Source organism: Magnolia sinica, chromosome 16 (assembly GCF_029962835.1).
Source record: "Magnolia sinica isolate HGM2019 chromosome 16, MsV1, whole genome shotgun sequence".
Lineage (NCBI taxonomy): Eukaryota > Viridiplantae > Streptophyta > Magnoliopsida > Magnoliales > Magnoliaceae > Magnolia > Magnolia sinica.
The window spans coordinates 26,167,858-26,190,251 of NC_080588.1; the positions used below are offsets into that span (position 1 = coordinate 26,167,858).

Consider the following 22,394-nt stretch of genomic DNA (forward strand, 5'->3'; position numbering starts at 1 on the left):
AAAGTTCAATACAATTTGAAGATTGGGTGGCATTCTAGACAACAGAGGAAGTTTGGGATAATATGAAAGAGATATATTCAAACTAAACGAATTTAACTTAGATCTAAGAGTTACTGTTGAATATCCTTGCTCTTGAATTGAACAGGGAGATAAGAGTGCTAAAGAGTATTATTCAGCCTTTCGACGCATGTGAGAAGAACTAAACGTATACCAACCCATCTGCCAATTATGAGGCTATGAGCCAGCACATAAGGAATTCCATGTTGCTAAATTCCTCTCTAGTCTGTCCTGAATTCAAGCCTATTCGAGCTCGAGGTAATGAAAGCCCATCCATCATTAAAGCATTCACTTGCATTCAACCTGTGGCTAGTGTATAGAGTTTTCCATTGTCAGATCATTTTGCATTTGTTTTTGCATCTGGTAGAGGAGATGGGGGAAATCATGGTCATGATAGCTGTTTTGGTGGTAGATATTTAGTGGCAGGTTGCTTGGTGGTAGAAATAATTGGAGGCCGTGGTACTCGCAGTCATGGTAGTGGTAATCAGCAATGTACTCATGGTGGTCTTAGTAACCACATAGCTAATACGTGTTGGAACCTTATTTGTAAGCCCACTTGAGCGAATCAAGTTCACTCTTTTGATGATAGCACCGAGGGTTATGTCTCAAAGTCTTCTCCTCCATTTTTTAGCCTACCAGTGATACAGTTACACTGCCAAGGAAGAATATGCCAAACTTCTGACAAATCGTTCCATACAGGCACCATCGTCCACAACTACTCTCACACAGTCAGGTATCATTTGTCTTGCATCGTCTGATAGTGTTCCCTCGGTCAATGAATCATGAGCTTTCGATCATATGACCAGCAAGCAGTGTACAGTCTCAGTTTAGCACAATCGTTGTCCATTATTCTGTTACATTACCAAATGATACTTCAACCTGTGTGTCTAGGTTGGGTACTGCTTGTCCTACTCCATCGCTTTCATTCATCAGAACTTTATATCCCTAAATTTCCTTTGAGTTCATTGTCCGTGAGTAAGCTAACCAAATCCTTAAATTATTCTGCCACATTTTAGCATCTTTATTGTGAATACCAAAATCCAAAGGCAGAGAGAATGATTGGTGAAGGCACGAAGCAAATGAACTCTATCACCTCAATAGTGGAATAATTGAAGCTACATTGTAGACAAATATTTATCTCATGAGTCATGCATTTAACTAATATCTTTCATCTCATACTATTATTTCCAAACTTCATGTGCACACACACCAAAACAAAATGGGGCGTAGTTGAAATTAAGAACCGTCATTTACTTGAGAGTGTTGTTGTCGAATATCAAGGTTCCGAAAATATTTTGGAATGATGCAGTCTTAATTACATGATGTCTAATAAATCGGATGCCTTCATCAGTCCTAGATGGAAAGTCACCTCTTTGTGTCTTGTCTCCTCAAATTCATTCCTACTATATTCCTCAAAAAGTGTTCAGTTGTGTGTTTTGTGGATCAGCTTGATCATTTTCGTGGCAAGTTTGAATCAATGGCTATCAAGTGTATTTTTCTTGGACACTCCCGTACCTAACAAGGATACAAATTTTATAATCCAATCTCTTGAAGACATTACGTGTCAAGCTGTCAACTGATGTCAAATTCTTTGAACAAACTTCATATTTGTTTTAAGGGAAAGTCTTTATAGTTTGAAGAGAGCTCCATAGCCACTCTTTCCATTGTACCTGATACTAATACTGGAGTTGGGGAGATGTCTATGCAACATTCAGATCGGTTATTGCATGTTTACTTCAGATGTTCCAAATGTAGAGATAGAGTACATATGAATGTAACTTCTACCAATCCTCCTAATCCGTTAGAAGATCATCATTCTTCCAAGTCTTTGCCTACACTATCAGATGAAGCTAATTTACCTATTTCTCTTCATAAGAGTATCTGTTCATGTATTTGGCTTCTTATTTCAGTGGTTTATCTCTTTCATTTCGATAATTTTCTTTCACTTTGTTGCCTACATTTATTCCCCGTTCTTTCAAAGAAGCCCTGAGTTATGATGGGTGGCAATTGAGCTATTGAAGAAGAAATGACTACACTCTATCATAATCAAACTTGAACATTAGCTAAATCCTGTTGGAAAGTGGGCAATTAGGTGCAGATGAGTGTATATGGTAAAATACAATCATGATGGCTCAGTGGATCATTTAAAAGTCCGGTTAGTTGCAAAAGAGTACTCTCAGACTCTTGGGGTCAACTATTTGGATACCTTCTCACGTATGGTAAAGCTTTACTTGGTACATGCGGTTGTTTCCACTGCTGCAAATTTGGATTGGCCATTGTATCAGCTTGATGTGAAGAATGCTTTTCTTTGTGGAGATCTGGTTAAAGAAATTTACATAGAGCAATTACCTGAGTTTGTTGCTAAGGGAGAGTCAAATAAGGTATGTTGTGTCAAGAAATCATTTTATTGGTCGAAACAACCTCTAGAAGTTTGATAAATTTAGTAAAATTTTGTTCAAATTCGAAATGAAACGTAGCCGAGCCAACCACTCTATTTGTAAGGCAAAGTGAGATAGGCACTCTTGTGTTAGTTGAATATGTACATGTCATCATTGTGACAGACAATGACAGTATAGGAATTGACAAGTTGAAAAAAAAAAAAAAAAAAAACTTTACAACAATTTTCTATACGAAGGACTTGGGTCGTCTTCGGTATTTTTTGGGCATTGAGGTGGGCAGGTCAAAGTAGGCATCAACTTGTCACAAATAAAATATGTGATGTATTTACTTAATGAGACAAGTTTCTAGCAGTCAAGCCTGCCGAAACACCCATGCATACAAATCAAAACCTAGTGTGAACCTAGGTGAGTAAATGGATGATCCAGGGAGATATCATTGACTTGTTGGAAAAGTGATTTATCTAACAATTACCCAACCTGATATTACATATCCTATCAACTTGGTTAGTCAATTTATGCAGGCTCCCCATGTTCTTCATATGGAAGCCGCACTCAGGTATTTAAAAGGGGCTCTTGCTCGTGGTATCCTATACAAGCAGAACGGCCATCTTCGAGTGAAAAAAACATTATGATGCAGATTGGGCTGATTCTCCATCTGATAGGTTATTGAAATTTGGCTACTGTACTTTGTAGGTGGCAACGCTATTTGGAAGAGTAAGAAGCAACGAGTTGTGGCCCATTCAAGTGTTGAGGAGGCAAACTATAGGGGAATGGCTCATGCGACATGTGAACTCATTTCGGCAAAGACCAATGTGCAAACTTGAGTTTATAACTAAGGTTCCCATGAGACTGTATTGTGATAATCAAGCAACCTCCCATATTGCCAACAACCCTACCCATCATGAGAGGACCAAGCATATTGAGGTCGAATGCCACTTTATCCAACAGAAAGTTGCTAGTAAGGAAATCCGCATGAGGTTCGTCAAGTCCTAAGATCAACTAGTACATTCATGATATATATGCTCCAACTTGAGGGGAAGTGTCATCAAATATGGGTTGTTCTATGGTCCATCTACAACCCATCTATGTTTATGACATAATGGGTCTTCTTGTTATGTTACTACCTGCATTATTGTAATTATTGAAAACCAAGATAATAAAAAGAGAGAGATGGGGTGTGTGAACATTAATATCTCCTTATGTCCTTTCATTCTGTACTTGTAGTTAATTGGAAGAAGGAAAAGGATTAAATAGAGGAGCTCCCAAGCGTGCATTATGCTAGCAAGTCCCACCCCCATTAAGGCACCCTTTTTGTTTTTTCTTCTTTTTTGAATCGGTGCAGCAAGTCAATTGCAAGGTGCTGAAAGAATTAAAATGATCAATACCTTTCTCGAAACAAACAAAAATGAAAAGAAAGATGAAACATAAACCATGAATCAACTAAGCCCTCCCTCTGGGAGCTTGCTTAAGAATAAGGTGCAAAGCGTGGTAGGCTTGCATCGGGGGAGCATAGCATAGGGAGGAAAGGGAGCCTGGACGATAGAAGAGCCAGGGGAGGCCGAGTCATTTAACAGAAATGGAAGGCTTTTTCCGAGCATCTCATGATTTCTAGTAAAAGAGGGAGTGAGCCCTCAAGCAAAGAAGAGTCTATTTCGGTCTGAATTCAAGCCATGCCTGCTCATTTGCTACTAGGTTCAGGAATGGCGCCTAGTTGGGGTCTTCGCTTCCTCCAAGAAATCCTGACTTTTTCATGGTATCAAAGCCATCCTTCATGGCCCTCCAGTCATATTCCGAACCAAATCATTAAAGGCAACACCGGGAAGCCAAATTATAAGGTGAAAGAACTGGGATGTAGTCACCATTATATCCTTCTTGAGATTAATCATGACTATTTGTGCCTTTCCCCTCCTGAAAAAGGTAGGGCCAGAAGGGAACGATTTCTGGGATTTCTATCTATCCATCCGTAGGAAAAGAGAGGGACGAGCACTTGTATTGCTTTCATTGCGATGATTGAATAATGAGGAGGTGGAGGACTTCCTGGTGCTTGCTAATCATTCAAGTGGTAATCAGGCATCGCGAGCAGAAGTCGATAAAGGAATGAGGTAGCCAAGACCAACTCCTTTTAATCCTAGGCTCATCTCATGAAGGAAAAAAAAAAGTAGTTGTGTTGTTGTTGTTCGCTACCTTGACACATTCCCTTATCTCCCCGGCATCATCCCACACAGAAAGAAAGAGCACGGATCCCTGGCCCGTGTAACAAGTTCAGGGTTTTTCTGGATGACAAAGTTGAGGCATACCCTATTACCATTTTACATGTGTATTTTGTTCGCAGATTTAGTGGAATTTCGGAAAAATTGTCATGTCACCTTCAGGTGATTAGCACACAGATAAAGAAGATACAGAACAGCTCTGCACACATTCTGTTCCTCAATAATCATGTGAAGCATAAAGAGGTGAAGATTGATTCTGCACAGCATGAGTTACTAACACCAACCAGGTTACATAAACTAGATTGCCTCAAGTGTTAGTAACACAATTGCTCATGTCCCAAGTGGGAATCAAGGTGTGCTGTAACAGCCGTTACGCTTTACGGGGTCGTAATGGCCATTCCTGGAAAATGACCCATAATGACAGTAACAGCCCCGTAACAGTCCGTTACAGGGCCAATACAGGTTTTTCTTCATTTCTTTTTATTATTATCATTATAGAAAGACCGTAATGGCCCGTATCGGAACGGTAACGATGGTGGTCGTTACTGCCACCATTACTGTTATGAAGTACCTTGGTGGGAATCCTTGGTGACGAGGAGGGAGATGTGTACAGGCCTGGAAGACTAGGAATGTCCAAGAATAATCTCCATTTGATATCACATTGGAGTCTAAAATCATTGTTGATAACTTAAATGAATATTATATTGCTTCATGAGGTTCATCATGAGAACAATAGACATCCGACATAAGTTGCAAACAATGAATGGAACACAGGCTCTGCATAATGAAAATGAAATCAAGACGACATTTCATACATTTAGTGGCCAAACATGATCAAACTTAAACCACTTGTCTGGCTTTAAATTTACACCATTGGTCATGTTAACCAGATGAAGAACTATGTGATCTTTCCAACAGTTCCATAATTTCTAAATAATAGCCGTGTCTAACTGGATAAATGGAATTGGGAGAATCCAAAGCACTTCATAGCAAGCAACCCGTGTGTGAAATTTTTTCTTATGTAAGTGTACATCATTCTATCATGTTAATCTGATGAAGAACTATATAGCTTTTCCATCTGGCTTGTAACTTCTAGATACCGAATGTCACCTTGTCTAACTAGACAAACGAAATTGAAGGAATCCCAAACACTTCATCATCATCATTATAACATACGCCTTATCCCAATTAATTGGGTTCAGCTACACAAATCCTGTTATGCCATTCCACAATATCACAGACCATATCCTCAATTAAACCATAAATCCTCGAATATTTTCTTACTACCTCCAACTCTGCCCTTTTGGGCCTTCCCCTTGCCCTTTTAGAGCCTTCAACTTGAACCAATTCACTCCTAACTGGTGCAGTTTTTGGTCTCTGTTGCACATGACCAAACCGTCTTAGTCTACTTTCTCACCTCTGAATACGAATTGGTGCTACTCCTAAGATCTGTCAAATGCATTAATTCTATTTTTTTTCCTCATCTTGCCACTTATCCATCTCAATTTAACTGCCCAACATTCTGTCCCATAAAGTATGGCTGGTCTTCTAGCTATCATATAAAATTTCCGCTATAGTTTATTGGTACAAGAATCACAAGCAATTCTAGAGGAAGAAATCCTGTGTGAGAGATTCTCTGACCACTTCCATTAATATTCATTTTTCTTTCCCTCGAAAAAAGAAGGTTCAGTTAGCTTACAGCACACCTAATCATTTTTTTGTCAGATACACAGTACAGAGGTACAGTATTGACAGTGGCCGATCCTGAGTTTGGTAAGACACATGCTTGCTGTGAAGTCGTTATGGTGTGTCCTAGATTCTTTGTTATCATCATCATCGTAGCCTTGTAATAGCTATTGAAGCCCGCTTTACGAATCCCTTTTCACCAACCTAAGGCCTCATACTCAGTGAACAAGCCTTCATTTCCCTTCTCACCACTTCAATTCACATCCTTTTAGGCTTTCTCCTCTTTTCAGGTTCTTCCAACCTAAGGCCTTATACTCAGTGAACAAGCCTTCATATCCCTTCTCACCACTTCAATTCACATCGTTTTAGGCTTTCTCCTCTTTTCAGGTTCTTCCAACCTAACTGATGTTTCCCTCTTACCAGAGCCACGCCATCTCAATCTGATTCCCATCATTTTGTCTCTTACTGGAACTACTCCTAGGGAACTTCGAGGGACCGTGATGTTAACTCTACCCTTCCTATTCTGCCACATATCTATCCCAACGACCTCATCTTCACAACATTCATTCATTCTCTACTCATCTTGCCTCTTAATTGCCCGATACTCTGCCCCATATAGCATACCGGTCTAATGTATTGTCCTGAATTCTTCATTGTCTTCGGTTCATTACATCACAAAATTTTTAAAAAAGAAAAAAGAAAAAGAAAAAGAAAAGAAATGGAAAACCATAATATCTCACGCAATGAAATGAATTGGCAACCGATCATTTTTGTTTGTAAGTAACATTAGCTGTGGGGTTTATCTTGATTTCTATTTAAAATATTAATTTTTTTTTTTTTGACTGGTGCAACATGCCACAGTGCGGAATGAAAGCATTCCTTAAGGTCCAATTAGAATGCACAATGATCAACAAGCATATTGTATTCCAAAAGTTACATTTTCTATAACAGGAGTAATAAACGAAAACCATGAAAGGATTCAAATTTTATTCAACTACTATTAGTGATGGAAAAGAGAATATTGGCTTCCCCAAAATTCAATGGCATTGGAGAAATAATTCTCACTGTTATACCCAGAAGCCCAAACATCAAAAGAGGAACAATTTACTACCTTGGGTTAGGATTTCCTTTCACCACTTTCTGCCCATACTTGCGCCACCTATACCCATCATCCAAAAGATCAACTTCACTTGTTGTCTGGACAATGATCCTAGGCTCCGTGACTGCCCTGTGTGAATTAACTGACTCAGTTACCCCCATGTCCACATTCCTGCTCCATGATCAACAGATTTGTTCAGAAACAGCAACGCAATACAAATTAGGTCTTTCTTACAAGATTCAAATAATGTACCTTCTCTTTGGATCGGGTTCATCATCGTCCCTCTCATCCATCCTCACTTCAGCATCACCCCCATCCTCAGCATCACTTGAACCAGATAACTGTTCAGATGTTGCAAGGCCAGAATCCTGATCCCTCCTAGACCCTGTAGCAGCTATGACTTCATTGGATTTGCTCAAATTCCCAGTGAGACTATGAGAACCAGCCTCGGGATTCCCAAGCATATCTATCTTTCCGTTCAACTCAGCAGATCCAGATGGGCCTTCTTTAGAACGTTTAGTAGGTTGAGGTCGTTGATGATTGTGCTGGCCTTTATAGATGATCTCAGTTACTTGGCCATCAAGGGAACGTTCAACCTTTTTCTTGACAGGACAACTTGGATGGGTACACTTGTAGTAGCTCCGCGGATATTCGCTTCCCTTCACCTGCTTCTGCCCATACTTCCGCCAGTTGTAGCCATCATCAGCAGGTTTATCCACAGTAAGGGACAGGGGTTGAGATCTTTGATCAGAATGCGAGACCTCCAGCTGTTCCGACGTGGTGGTTACAGCATCTGATGTCAAAGATGGCATCTGCTGGAGTCGATTTGCATTTACAGTAGGGCGCGTAGGACATGCCAAAGAAGTTTCAGTTGGAGCTGAGAGAGAAGATGCATACTCAGCATGGACGTGCATATGAGATTGGGATTGGGCAGCCTGAGCGGTAACTTGAGCCAGGGCCTGCTGATGGGAGATTCCAAAGTGACCCTAAACAAATCCCATGAATAATAAAATGAGCACCCAAAAGAGATATGTTGCTTTCTACCAGTAACAAACATGAGGCAAGAAACAACACTATCAAACCTAGATAGCAGAAAATATAACGTAATATCCTGGAACAAATTATTTTCTTACTCAGAATTATACTGCGAAAACTGTATGCAAGAAATTTACTACAAATTGAAATCATATGCCAACCAAAATAGATTTATGTGAAATCTGTTGTCTCATTAAAATATAAATTCAAAAACAGCACTTGCAAACATACTGAACAGAGGCAAAACCTCTTGAATGACAAAGTTCTTGTATTTAAACAGACCTGCATGGATGTTCCAGATGCAACTGGTTGGACGATAAATTTAAGGTGCAACTAGCTCACAACTCCATGTGGCAAATATGTGCAACATCCAGCTTTGTACAAAGGTTGACCCCATAGCCCACCATGAAGAACATATGACGCTAAAATCAGGCCAATCCACTCATCATATGGCCCACGCCATAGAAAATAATGGCCAGCCAATGATCTTATCCAAATTACATGTGTGGCTCACCTCATGAGTGGATCGGCCTGATTTTCACACTAATGATCTTCACGGTGGGGCCAGCAGTTTCAATGTGTTGGATGCCATTTGCACAAGACATATTGCTACTTGTGCATTAGCCAGATAATAACTTATCATCCAACTAGTTGTGAGACCTATGGTAAGATTGTCATAAATAAAATCAAGGAATTCCGTAATGGTAATGGTGGGCGTAACATCCCAGCCAAAAACCGTTACGCGTAACGACTGTTACGGGGGGCGTACCTATTCATCATATATGGAAATTTGTAAGCCCTCCATGTGTAATTTCTATTCAATGGCTTGTTGGAAAAGACTATGCACAATTGATCATCTTTGCAGTAGAGGATAATTCCGAATGGATGCATTTTATGTTTGCATGGGCCGGAACCTATTCTATTCTTGCACCGTGATTTCACGCAGAAGACTCATTGGAATTTTCTCAGGCTATTTAGTGTCTTACGGGTGATGCCTTATTCAATTGGGAAGCTTGTCAATGCTTGGCACTTCACTAAAAGAGGTAGGAGAAGGGGAATTGTCTGGGGCCTTGCTCTTCTTACAGTTCTGAGATTGGTCTCTAGCACAACAACATGACTTTTCAAGGGTGTTTGTGTAACACCCCGAACATTTCAATACCCGAGTATTGAAAGTTCACGAGTGTTACCATGGAAAGTAACATAATATGTACATGTGTATGATATAAATCTAAGTATCCTAACATTACATCTATTACCTGACACGAATCTAACCGTTGGGAATGATCTCCATTCATAGATCCAGCAATCTAACCGTTGATTTTGAGACGAGACCATCCATCATGTGATTTGATGTGTGTACCTTCCCTTAAATGAATTGGTGAATAACTCCTTATTCACAATGATTTAGATGTAAGTTCTTTTGTAAGAATTGTTTAGAAAGGTGCATATAACCATGTAAAACTATTAGATTTCACAAAACTCTTATATCAGCAATAATTACGAAAATGCCACTAACCTAGACCCTTGAATTCTAGATCACATGGTTTCCACTATCCGTTTAATGTGAAATTTTATACCATACCTATGTATCATAAATTAACCATACATATCGAATTTCAGCCCTTAGATCATTGTAAAAGTGACCCAATTGACAGATCAACCCCTTGATTTTGGTGTCTATCAAGTGAAGAAACCTCGTGGGTAGTCATAGTTGGATATTTTCCTTCATATGAATGACTTGGATTGCTCATCATATGGACCAAGTGTGAAATATGAAGACCCCACTCTGGTAGGCTTTTCGGCGCAAAGTTATCCTTTCAAAGCTTATCAACTCCTTATAAATCTAGATTTTTAGATCTAGCCACTTCCTGCCGTCCATCGAAACTCAAACTTGGATCACACCTTGACCTCACATGACTATGACATCATACAAAATTTAGACCCTGATCTATGATCCTACACCGTTGAACGTTGAAGCTAGTTCCTTCCTTTTGATGCAAAAGGTGATATTTCAAATCTAGCCTTTTTCCACCATCGATCAATCACCAAATTTTGTCCAATTGTCTGCCCATCTTGACTACACATTTCCTCCAAATTTGAGCCCTGATCATTTAGTGTAGACCATTAATTTATATCAAGTCCATTTTGGCACCTGCTAGGAGACTTTTCAAGATAAAACAACCTAAAGCTCGGATCTACTTCATAATTGGACCCATGGCCCAACATGACCTTGCGAAGCTAAGGAATGGAGTGGATTTTATGAAACTCACCCCAGTGGACCCCACCTATTATGTATAACCAAAGCGAAATGTGAAAAGTTTCGCACGTTGTAACAACTTCCGAAGAACTTGCATGCGCAAGAAATCCTCCCACCAGGACTCTCTTGCTCGGCTCCTCTATCAGAACGAAACCGTCCACCTGAGTCTCGGATCAACCCCCATATCACACCCAAACACCCTTAGGACCCTTTGACCAGTGACGTTCAAATTCAGAACAATCTGACCACTAGACACCCCCCCCCCCCCCCCCAAATCAAGTTGTATGGCCCACCAAAGCTTGGATTTGCCTCATCTAGGGCCAGATGGACCTACTTGGGCCATTGAAAATTGGATGGCCCGAGTGGATTTTCCACAAGCATCACTGTGGGGCCCATCTTAACCACGCAGGTGCACCAAAGGGTGTGCATTGGTGTTGCGCCAAACAACGAAACACAGTCAAAGCTCCTTGACCCATTAAAATAGGAAGGAAAGCCTTCCTTCTTTCAATTCCATCTCTTGTCGCATCTTGAAGAACGGACACTGTCCGCTGGGACGTATTGTGGCCCACCATGACTGTCCATTTAGATAATTTGAACCGTCCATCCTGTCCACGGGACGGATTCGACCAAATCCAACTGAGCAACCGAACGGATTTCTGTCGCAAAACCTTCCGCAAGCAATGCCAAGAAAACCATACGGGTTCGAACTCTTCTGCATAAGAATCTCGAAGAGAGCTATCTGGTTTTGATCTGGGCCGTCCAAAGCCTAAGGAAGGGATTTCCGACCCTTCCCAAGCAGACGAAATTCAAAAGAGAAGGGAGGGAGAACTGCCTCCCTGTATTCCCGCTGTCTGCAACGCGAACAGACAACGTCTGTTTGAAGGAGTTGTGGGCCACCTTGATCATCTGATGGGGTGATCCAAACCGTCCATCAGGAAGCCACGCCCAAACCAACCCTTCCCACGAAAATATATCAGAGGGAGAGCCAACGTGAAGACGCTGGCCACCCCACTTCTTTCAATACGCAAGTCTTTTTTCTCTGCTGCAAAAATGAGTTGCATAAGGTCTTATGCTGTTTTTCTTGCTACGTAAGACATTCGCAAAGGAATCTAAAGACACACCTGCCTATAAAAACCACCCGTCCAATGATGGAAAGAAACACCACAAGAAAAACAGGGAAATAGAGAGAGAAAGAAAGAAAGCAAAGAAAGACAAACAGAGAAAAAGTGGACGTCCAGACCAGCTACCCGTTCCGTAAGAAAAGAAATAAGAAACAGCAAGAGAGAGAGAGAGAGAGAGAGAGAGAGAGAGAGAGAAGGAATGAAAGAAAAAGAGAAAGAGAGAGAAGAAAAAGAAGGAAAGAGAGGAAGAGAGTCGAGTGCCAAGTCGACTCGTTGAGTCCAACAGATGAGTCAGGAACGAATTGGGAGATTTAGGCCAGCCATCCTGGCAGGTAAGGCACAAATTTTCTTATTCTATTCTATTGCGTTTAAAGAGGAAATTTCCATTAAACTTTGAATTTTAGAGTAAGCATGACGATTTGAATCGACTCAAGGATGCTAGATCACAAATCTGTAGATTAAGGGGATCGGTTGAGATCCATAACCCACTCCGAACGAAAATCCACTATTAAAGAGAATATTTCAAACCCAACCCAAAAATCTACCTTCATGTTGATCGTTATGCAAAAATTGGTCCTAATCGTGTAACATGTATAATTTGATAGCCAAACTAGAAGAATCATGTTGATTGTGCTAGAGATGGAGCGCGCAACGCAAATCTAACAAGGTTAGAGTAAGATCGAGTTTAAGAGATGAGGGTTTTCTCCTTTAAGCTTACGTGATTTAGAGTTGATATTATATTGATATTTACAAGCTTTCATGACACTTGAACTTTCCCTGTATTTGTTTGTCAACACTAACTAGTTATCCTTTGAGAATATTGATAAGGAGTGATAATAACCATTCATGGCCTTTCAGAATTTATGTGAGGATTTTATCCTTTAAGCTTACTTTAATTTAAGTTTGTATGAATTATTTTGCCTTTTACCTGCCTTTATGATTTTCTCTCTGCAAATATTTAAGTTATCATCAACAACTAATTGCCCCTTTTATGGTAAGATGTCAATTACAAGTGATCTTTATGAATTTATGTGGGCGATGGGTACAAGCCTTGCCCTTGCCTTACGAAATTTATTGAGTTAGCCCTTGCTACTCTTCTCTGTATTGAGTTGGCAATTGCCACTCGTCTCTTTATTAAGTTGGCCCTACCACTCTTCTTTTTATTGAGTTGGCACTTGCTACTCTCCTATTTGTTGAGTTAACCATTGTTACTTTCCTTTTTGTTAAGTTGGCCATTGCCACTTTTCTCTTTATTGAGTTGACCATTGTCACTCTTCTCTTTTTTATATTGGTCTTGTGCTATCTATCTTTAAGGCTTGGGCATATGTCTTGTTATTCCAGAACCCCATGATTCAGATCACGTTCTTTATCAATGCAAGTGTTGTGTTGAAGGTATCACAACTAGTGACTAAAATATTTATCGTGGACATAATGCATTACGGGTAGCGGCCCTCTTGGTCGGCATGTACTTTCGTGGGTTGGTTGGCGTGGTGTACAATCGATGTATGTAAATCTTCATACGTGTTACATCACTTTTTCGAGATTGCATGTCGCAAATAGTCATTCCATAAATACATCGTGTTACGTAAATCCCTCAATCGCGTTGTTGTGTCGCCTTGAGATGTTCGCATAAATCCACGTTAATGTTCGACATGCCGGCGAATATCCGTAGTTATGGGATGCGGGTCGAGTCAGGTTTTCTACAAATTATATTTCACATTGTGACGATCACTACGTATGATGAGCCACACACACTTTGCTAGGTATACATTCATGTAGATTGTTTGCGCATACTGATATCTCTCGTAGTAGTAGAGTACGTGACGTATCAGAACCCTTACATTACTTTTATGAATATCTTGAATCATTGTTAATCTTAAAGGATAACCATTACTATGAGTAAGGCGTTGACCCTTTCTAACCATACAAATGATGCAGGTGATGTACAGATTGAAGACTTAAAGGACCATCTCCCTATCGAAGATTATACCAAAAGAATAAGAAAATAGTTTTATGAATTAGTTTTATACTTCCGCTGCGAACTCGATAAATGTAATAAATTCCTATTGAGAGGGCATTTGATTATTGAATTCTTTTACTCTGATTAAATAATCAATACAGTTGATTTTATTTCTCGTAAATGTTGCCTTCATGAATGTATCTAGATGTGATCTAAATGGAAAAAAAAAAAAAAAAAGTTTGATTTTTAAAGCATCCAATTTATACATTATTAACACCCGATTTTCTCGGGCACGAGTATAAACTCTGGCCGTGAAAATTCGGGGCATTACAGCTTGTGTCATAAGTTACTTTAAATAAGTTACTTATGTCATAAGTAGTTTATCTTGGTTTCTACTTAATCAACAAATAAGTATGTTTGGTAAACAACATACTTATCCAAAAAGTAAAAAAGCATATTTGGCTTCCAACATCATAAGTAATTATCTTGAAAGTCAGTTTGGTCCCTGTCATATCCACCGTCCATCATGTAGGGCCAACCTTTGATGTGAATCGTTCATTATGTGGGCCCCGCCTTTGATGTGAGTCGTCCATCATGCAGGGCCCACCTTGGTTGTGAGCCATTTATCATTAGGGGCCGACCTTTAATGTGCAAAGTTAATTAGGTAGGGGCCACCTTTGATGTTAGCCATCCATCATGTGGGGCCCACCATCAATGTTTTTGTCCATCATGCGGGGCCTATCTTCAATATCCACTGCCCATCATGTGGAGCCCACCTTTGATGTGGACCGTCCATCATGTGAAGCCCACCTTTGGCCCACCTTCAATGTGGCCGTCCATAATGTGGGACTCGCCTTGGATATGGGCCACTCATCATTAGGCCGACCTTTGATGTGAATTTTCCATCATGTGGGACCCACCTTAATGTAGATCATCCATCATGTGGGGCCCACCATTATTAATTGCCTATCATGTGGCGTCCACCTTTGATGTGAGTTGCCCATCATGTGGGTCCCACCTTCAATGTGGGTTAACCATCTTGCGAGGCTCGCCTTGGATGTAAGCCACTCATCATTAGGGGCGGACCTTTGATGTGGAGTGTCCATTATGTGGGGCCACCTCAATATGGGTCATCATCATGTGGGGCCCACTAGATCATCCACCCATTCATTGGATGATTTTCCAATCTTGTGAACTTAGGAGTTCATGGCCACAGAGAGCATATTCTCTTAAATAATTTTCTAAGTTGTTGTGTCACCAATGAAAATAAAGGAAATAAATTACTTTTCCTAAAAAGCTACTTATTTAAGTTTAATAACCAAACTAACTTATTTAAGAAAACTAACTTATTAATTTACGTAAGTTAAAAAAGCTACTTATTTGGAAGTATCCAAACGGGCCCTTAGGGACTTGTCTAATTCACTAGAGGTGGTCATTTAACGGCCAAGGAGTTAGTAGTTGAGTGCGGTAACATCGGATGATCACTCATCATCTCTTTTGTTCTCTTTGCCTCATTTTATATCTCAAAAAAAAATAAAAATAAATAAATAATAAAAAATTGTTATTAAGTTTAATGGAAATTTTAAATTGGTTCTTATGGGTGGAGAAAACCTTTTTTGTTGCTTGCCTCTTGCTTCTTCTGCATCGAGTCATTTGATAAATTGCCTTTGATTTTGTCTGCCAACTGATATTAATAGGACAAGATCTCTATATTTCTAAAAAATATAGAGGCAAGCCATGGGTGAGGTTCGCTACAATAGGTTAAATGCCTAGCTTTTGATCTGTATCACCTTTTGGAGACATAGTGATGTGGACACAAGCACATTCAAGGTGTACTAACGAAGAAAGCGCCAACCACATGTGCCGTCCTTGTGGATAGGCGACTATTGAGGAGCTGAAGACCTTTCACATGTGATTGGACATATAGAAGACCCCACTCAGGGAAGACACATGTGAAGGAAGATTGGAGAAAGAAGACTGAGCGCCCAAACTTTCCCGTACTTATGTTATTTGTGCGTTTTTGACTTAGGGATCTTTTAGTAATTTTATGTCTTTATTTGCTTGTCCTAGGGGTATTTTAGTAATTTTATGTCTTTATTTGCTTATTTAAGTGGGCTAAAGCCCTAAACTCGAATTTGAACTATTGATTAATGAAAAGCAAACCTTTGGTTGCCTCCTTCTTTTCTTCTCTCTAATGGTGCTTCTTCTCTTCCCTTGATCTTCTTCTCCTAATTTCTTCTTATGCCCCTCCAACTTCTTCAAGGTAATAATTTTATTCCTTCTATTTTCCAGTTTTGGCTAATCCTTCTTCGATCAAAATCTTGAGAACCGATCTAAACCCTAAACCCCCAAATTCTCAAATCCCTAATCCGAGAAACTTCTTGGTTCTTCGGACTAGTGATCTTCGTTGATCGATTGGGTGTGACCATGCAAGATCGGGAGATCTCATCCCTCGTCGGATCCAACCCAAGTAGTAATTGAATTCCATAATCCATGGTTGTGGTGATGGCCCGCTCCATTGCATGTTTCCTTTATGATTTTCTCAGTTATGATGATTACTGTTAGAATTTTAGATCATTTATTCCTTTTATTTCCGCTGTTTAATTGTGTCCATGAGCATGCATCATAATTAGGGCTGTGCTGCGTCAAATTTGGTATCAAAGCCTAGGCTTGCATGGTTTTTGTCTAGATCGAGTTATCAAAATAGGGTTTTGATTTTTAGGTTTAACTTAGGAAAGTTCCAGGTTTAGAAAGTTTTCAATTTTAGAAACTTTCCAATTTTAGAAAGTTCCTAATCTGGAAAAATTTCCAGATTTGAGTTGTTTCCTGTTCCAACTTAATTGTGTCAGTTCATAGTAGTTTTGCATTCATCGCATTCATCTTGAGAGTCATAACACCTAGTAGTCTAGTTAAGTAGAGTTTGGTTCAAGTCTTCATTGTATGCCCACGAGAAGAGGTAGAGGTTTTGGACTTCAACCTACCATGAATAACGAGCAGTTATCTGAGCAACTTGCTCAATTGATACAAAAGATAACCGCCCTAGAAGCGGGTCAATGGCGTGAGTTTGCCCGCCTTGAGAACCAAATTACCACTACCATGACTAAGGTGGAGCAACTAGAGGCGTCCCAAAAGGAAAACCCCGCTATAGGGGAAGATGCGCACTCCCAAGTGGAAGGAATCATTGAAGAACGCGCTGTCACACGTGGTGGTAGTGAGGATAGAGATCGTGGTAACGGTCGTGGTGTGGTGCGAGAAGCACGAGCCACATGTGGTCATCAAGACCGCTATGATCCAGATGAGCGTGCGATGAAGAGTGTGAGAGTTGAGGCCCCGAGTTTTGATGAGCGCTTGGATCCCAAGGCGTTCCTTGACTGGGTTGCTGACATGGACCACTACTTTGAGTGGTATGGCATGTCGGAAAACCGTCAAATGCGGTTTGCTAAGATGAAGCTTGTGGGTCAAGCCAAGCACTTTTGGACTAACACCGAGCGTAGGATAGAGAGAGTTGGTAGAGCCCCTATCACACATTGGTATGAGATGAAAGAGAAGTTGAATGAGAAGTATCTTCCTCTCTCATACCGTCAGAAGCTCCTTGACCAATGGCAATCCTTACGCCAAGGGTCAATGCCTGCCGCTGACTACATCGCTAAATTTGAAGAGTATGTGATGCGATGTAATATCCGAGAAGACCCTCTAGTAACGCTCTCGCGTTTCAAGACAGGCCTTTGTGCGGATCTTCAGCGCGAGCTTATTACTCGGCCCTTAACGGACTTAGATGAAGCATATCAAGTCGTGCAGGAGTTAGAGCAATATCTGAAGGCTCCTGTCGTTCGTCGTTTTGAGTCCCGAGACTCCAGTGCTAGATCTAGTTCCCAAGGAACTAGACCTAATATTGGTAGTCAACCTAGGGCACAGGCGACCATTCTGTCTAGGCCTAGGGAGGACAAGGGCAAAGGGGTTCTTGGTGCCGGTCCTAGTAACATGAGCCAAGTGAGGTGCTATGAGTGTGGCAACCTCGGCCACATATCTAATCAGTGTCCTACGAAGAGCCGTGGGAGAGCCTTAGTTATAGGTGAGCCCCATGAGGGTGGAGATGACCAGGGTGATTATGAAGTTGAAGAGTATCACCCTGAAGGAGGACTTACTGATGAAGAAGAAGTGGATGAAGAAGCAACGCTTGCAGTAGTCAGGCGTGTGTTAACTCAGTCTAGAAGTATTGCTGACTGGCGTCGAAGCACTATCTTCTACACTATTGCCAAGTGTGGTGAAAAGAATTGCAAGGTGATAGTGGACAGTGGAAGTTGTCAGAATGTGATTTCCACTAGCACCTTAGATCGCTTAAAACTGAAATCCACACCTCATCCAGACCCGTATAAAGTTTCTTAGGTTGACAAGACATCCCTACCTGTCACCCAGCAATGTCTAGTCCCCATCGAGTTTAGGTCATACAAAGAGTCCATGTGGTGTGATGTTTTACTTATGGATATGGGACATGTTATCCTAGGTAGACCGTGGCTATTCGATAATGATGTCACGATCTTTGGCCGTTCGAATGCGTGTACTTTTATGTATAATGGTAAAAAGATCAAACTTAATCCCATGCCACCTGAGAAGACACTAGGGAAGAAGAAGGATGAGAAGGCAAGTGAGCCTAGAGAAATGGGGAAATCCAAACCTAAGTCTTTACATATAATCAGCGCAAGAGAGTTTGAAAAAGAGGCTAAGGAGGATTCTATGGTGTATGCCCTTGTGGCTAGAGAAATTACACCTGAGGTTCCATCAGAGTTGCCCCGTGAGGTGACCTCGGTCCTGAAGGAATACAGTGATGTATTTCTTGAAGACTTACCGAATGAGTTGCCACCTATGAGGGACATACAGCATGCCATTGATCTTGTCCCAGGGTCTACTCTACCGAACCTTCCTCACTACAGGATGAACCCTGCAGCGCATGCAGAGTTGAAGAAGCAAGTTGATGAGCTTTTGCAAAAGGGTTTCATCCAAGAGAGTATGAGCCCGTGTGCCGTGCCTGCATTGTTGACGCCAAAGAGAGACGGCACGTGGCGCATGTGTGTGGACAGCCATGCCATAAACAAAATTACTGTCAAGTATAGGTTCCCTATACCTAGACTTGATGATATGCTTGATGGCCAAGTCCACTATATTCTCTAAGATAGACCTCAAGAGTAGATATCACCAAATTCGTATACGCCCAGGAGATGAGTGGAAGATGGAGTTTAAGATGAAAGATGGGCTGTATGAGTGGTTGGTCATGCCCTTCGGCTTGACTAACGCACCCAATACTTTCATGCGGGTGATGACACAAACTTTGAGGCCGTTCATGGAAAAATTCCTAGTGGTGTACTTTGACGATATTCTTATTTATAGTACCACTAAGGAATCACACCTTGAACATTTAAAAAAGGTCTGTAGTATCCTTAGGAAGGAAAAGTTGTACGCTAATCTTAAGAAATATGCATTCATGTCTAACCAAGTTGTGTTCTTAGGATTTATAGTGTTATCTGAAGGGATGCGCGCAGACCCTGAAAAAGTCAGGGCCATAGTTGAGTGGCCAAAACCAAGGAACATTCATGAGGTGCGAAGTTTTCACAGCCTAGCAACTTTTTATCGTCGGTTCATTAGGGGTTTTAGCACGATCATGGCTCCCATTACCGAGTGCATGAAAAAGGGAGAGTTCGTGTGGTCTAAAGCCGCCGTCAAGGCTTTTAAAGAAATTAAGGGCAAGATGGTGGAAGCTCCTGCCATGCGTCTACCTGACTTTTCTAAAGTCTTTGCAGTAGTGTGCGATGCGTCTTGTGTCGGTATAGGTGGAGTGTTGAGTCAAGAAGGACACCCAGTGGCCTATTTCAGTGAGAAACTGAATGAGGTAAAACAAAAATACTCCACTTACGACAAAGAATTTTATGCGGTAGTGCAATCCCTGAGACATTGGCGACACTACCTCCTACCGCAAGAATTCGTTTTGTTTTCTGACCATGAGGCTTTGAGATATTTGCATTCTCAAAAGAAACTCAACCCAAGGCATGCCAAGTGGGTAGCGTTTCTTCAGGAATATTCGTTTGTTTTGAAACACAAGGCCGGGGTTGAAAACAAACCAGCGGATGCCCTTAGTAGGAGAGTGGCGTTGCTCAACTCCTTAAGTGTAGAGGTAGTCGGATTTGAGCAACTGAAAGATGAATACCCCATATGTCCTGATTTTGGGGGTACTTACGCGTCGCTCTCTAGTGACCAGCATATTATGGGTGAATATATTCTTAAAGATGGCTTTCTTTTCAAGGGAGATAGACTTTGTATTCCCCGTATGTCCCTTCATGAATTCCTCATCTGAGAGCTTCATTTAGGAGGGATAGCTGGCCATTTTGGTCGTGATAAGACCATTGCCCTCGTGGAAGATCGTTTCTATTGGCCAAGCCTCAAGCGAGACGTAGCCAAAGTTTTAGGGCAGTGTCGAACATGTCAGCTGGCAAAGCAAAGAAAGCAAAATACCAGGCTGTACACGCCATTGCCAGTGCCACATGCTCCGTGGCAGGACATTAGTATGGACTTCGTGCTCGGGCTTCCCAAGACTATAAAAAGCACGATTCCGTTTTTGTCGTTGTGGACCGTTTTTCTAAAATGGCGCATTTCCTCCTGTGTTCGAAGACGTCAGATGCGTCTCATGTTGCTCATCTTTTTTTTGATGGTGTGGTGCGTCTCCATGGGTTACCTAAAACTATAGTGTCTGATCGTGATGTTCGATTTACTAGCTTTTTTTGGAAGACACTGTGGCACATCATGGGAACTCGTTTACAATTTTCTACTGCTTACCACCCACAAACAGATGGTCAAACTGAAGTGGTAAACCGTAGCCTTGGAAATCTTCTACGTTGTCTAGTGGGTGAACATGTTAAGACTTGGGACCTAATTTTACCAACTGCTGAACTTGCTTATAATGGGTCAGTTAATAGATCTACAGGGTTGAGTCCTTTTGAAATTGTAAGTGGTTATAAACCTAGAATGCCCATAGATCTCTTACCTATGTCTGTTACCCAAAGGTCTTCTGAGTTAGTCGATGCATTCGCACGCCATATTCATGATTTGCATACACATATTAGACAGCGGTTAAATAAGAGCAATGATGATTATAAAGTTTCAGCTGATTCTCATCGTAGAGTGCAAGAATTTCAAGAAGGAGACTATGTAATGGTGCGAATAAGGCCAGAGCGATTCTCTCAAGGATCTGCAAAGAAATTACAAGCGCGTAGTGCTGGACCATTCAAGATATTACAAAAGGTTGGGTCCAACGCGTATCGGGTTGACCTTCCACCTGAAATGAGCATTAATCCAACTTTTAATGTGGAAGATCTAGTCCGTGCCCATACTTCCATTGTTGATACATCGTCCCTTTCATGGCCTTTTTCTGAGTTTGCTACCCAACCCCTTCCACCCCCTCCTCCACCCATTACCCATAAAGAAGCAATTGAGGAAATCTTGGATGACGAGAGAGTATCCACGAGAGATGGGAGTTTCGAAAGGTATCTTATCAAGTGGAAGAACAAACCATCGTCTGAATCTACGTGGCTGTCGGGCGACGGATTGCAGGATATTGGTCCAGATCTACTCGAGCGCTACAAAAGTTTCAACTCGTCGGAGTCGAGTTTTTCACCCGAGGGGAATTGATGCGGACACAAGCACATTCAAGGTGTACTAACGAAGAAAGCGCCAACCACATGTGCCGTCCTTGTGGATAGGCGACTATTGAGGAGCTGAAGATCTTTCACATGTGATTGGACATATAAAAGACCCCACTCAGGGAAGACACATGTGAAGGAAGATTGGAGAAAGAAGACTGAGCGCCCAAACTTTCTCGTACTTATGTTATTTGCGCATTTTTGACTTAGTTAAGGGTCTTTTAGTAATTTTATGTCTTTATTTGCTTGTCTTAGGGGTATTTTAGGAATTTTATGTCTTTATTTGCTTATTTAAGTGGACTAAAGCCCTAAACTCGAGTTTGAACTATTGATTAATGAAAAGCAAACCTTTGGTTGCCTCGTTCCTCTCTTCTCTCTAATGGTGCTTCTTCTCTTCCCTTGATCTTCTTCTCCTAATTTCTTCTTGTGCCCTTCCAACTTCTTCAAGGTAATAATTTTCTTCCTTCTATTTTTCAGTTTTGGCTAATCCTTCTTCGATCAAAATCTTGAGAACCGATCTAAACCCTAAACCCCCAAATTCTCAAATCCCTAATCCGAGAAACTTCTTGGTTTTTCGGACAAGTCTTCGTTGATCGATTGGGTGTGACCATGCAAGATCGGGAGGTCTCATCCCTCGCCGGATCCAACCCAAGTAGTAATTGAATTCCATAATCCATGGTTGTGGTGATGGCCCGCTCCATTGCATGTTTCCTTTATGATTTTCTCAGTTATGATGATTACTGTTAGAATTTTAGATCATTTATTCCTTTTATTTCCGCTGTTTAATTGTGTCCATGAGCATGCATCATAATTAGGGCTGTCCTGCGTCACATAGGCCTGGTTTTTGTCTAAATTACATTGAGTTTCAGTAATTGCAGTGAC

General features: G+C 41.0%; 1 protein-coding gene across 1 annotated transcript in view; it reads right to left on the reverse strand.

The window, feature by feature from the left end:
* Nucleotides 1–22,394, reverse strand: part of LOC131228581 (probable WRKY transcription factor 3) — a 32,066-nt gene that overhangs the window by 4,075 nt on the left and 5,597 nt on the right. The window contains exons 2-3 of the mRNA XM_058224338.1: nucleotides 7,704–8,437; nucleotides 7,464–7,622 (exon numbers count right to left, since the gene is read on the reverse strand). Coding sequence (XP_058080321.1) covers nucleotides 7,464–7,622; nucleotides 7,704–8,437 — 893 coding nt within the window. The remainder of the gene's footprint in view (nucleotides 1–7,463; nucleotides 7,623–7,703; nucleotides 8,438–22,394) is intronic.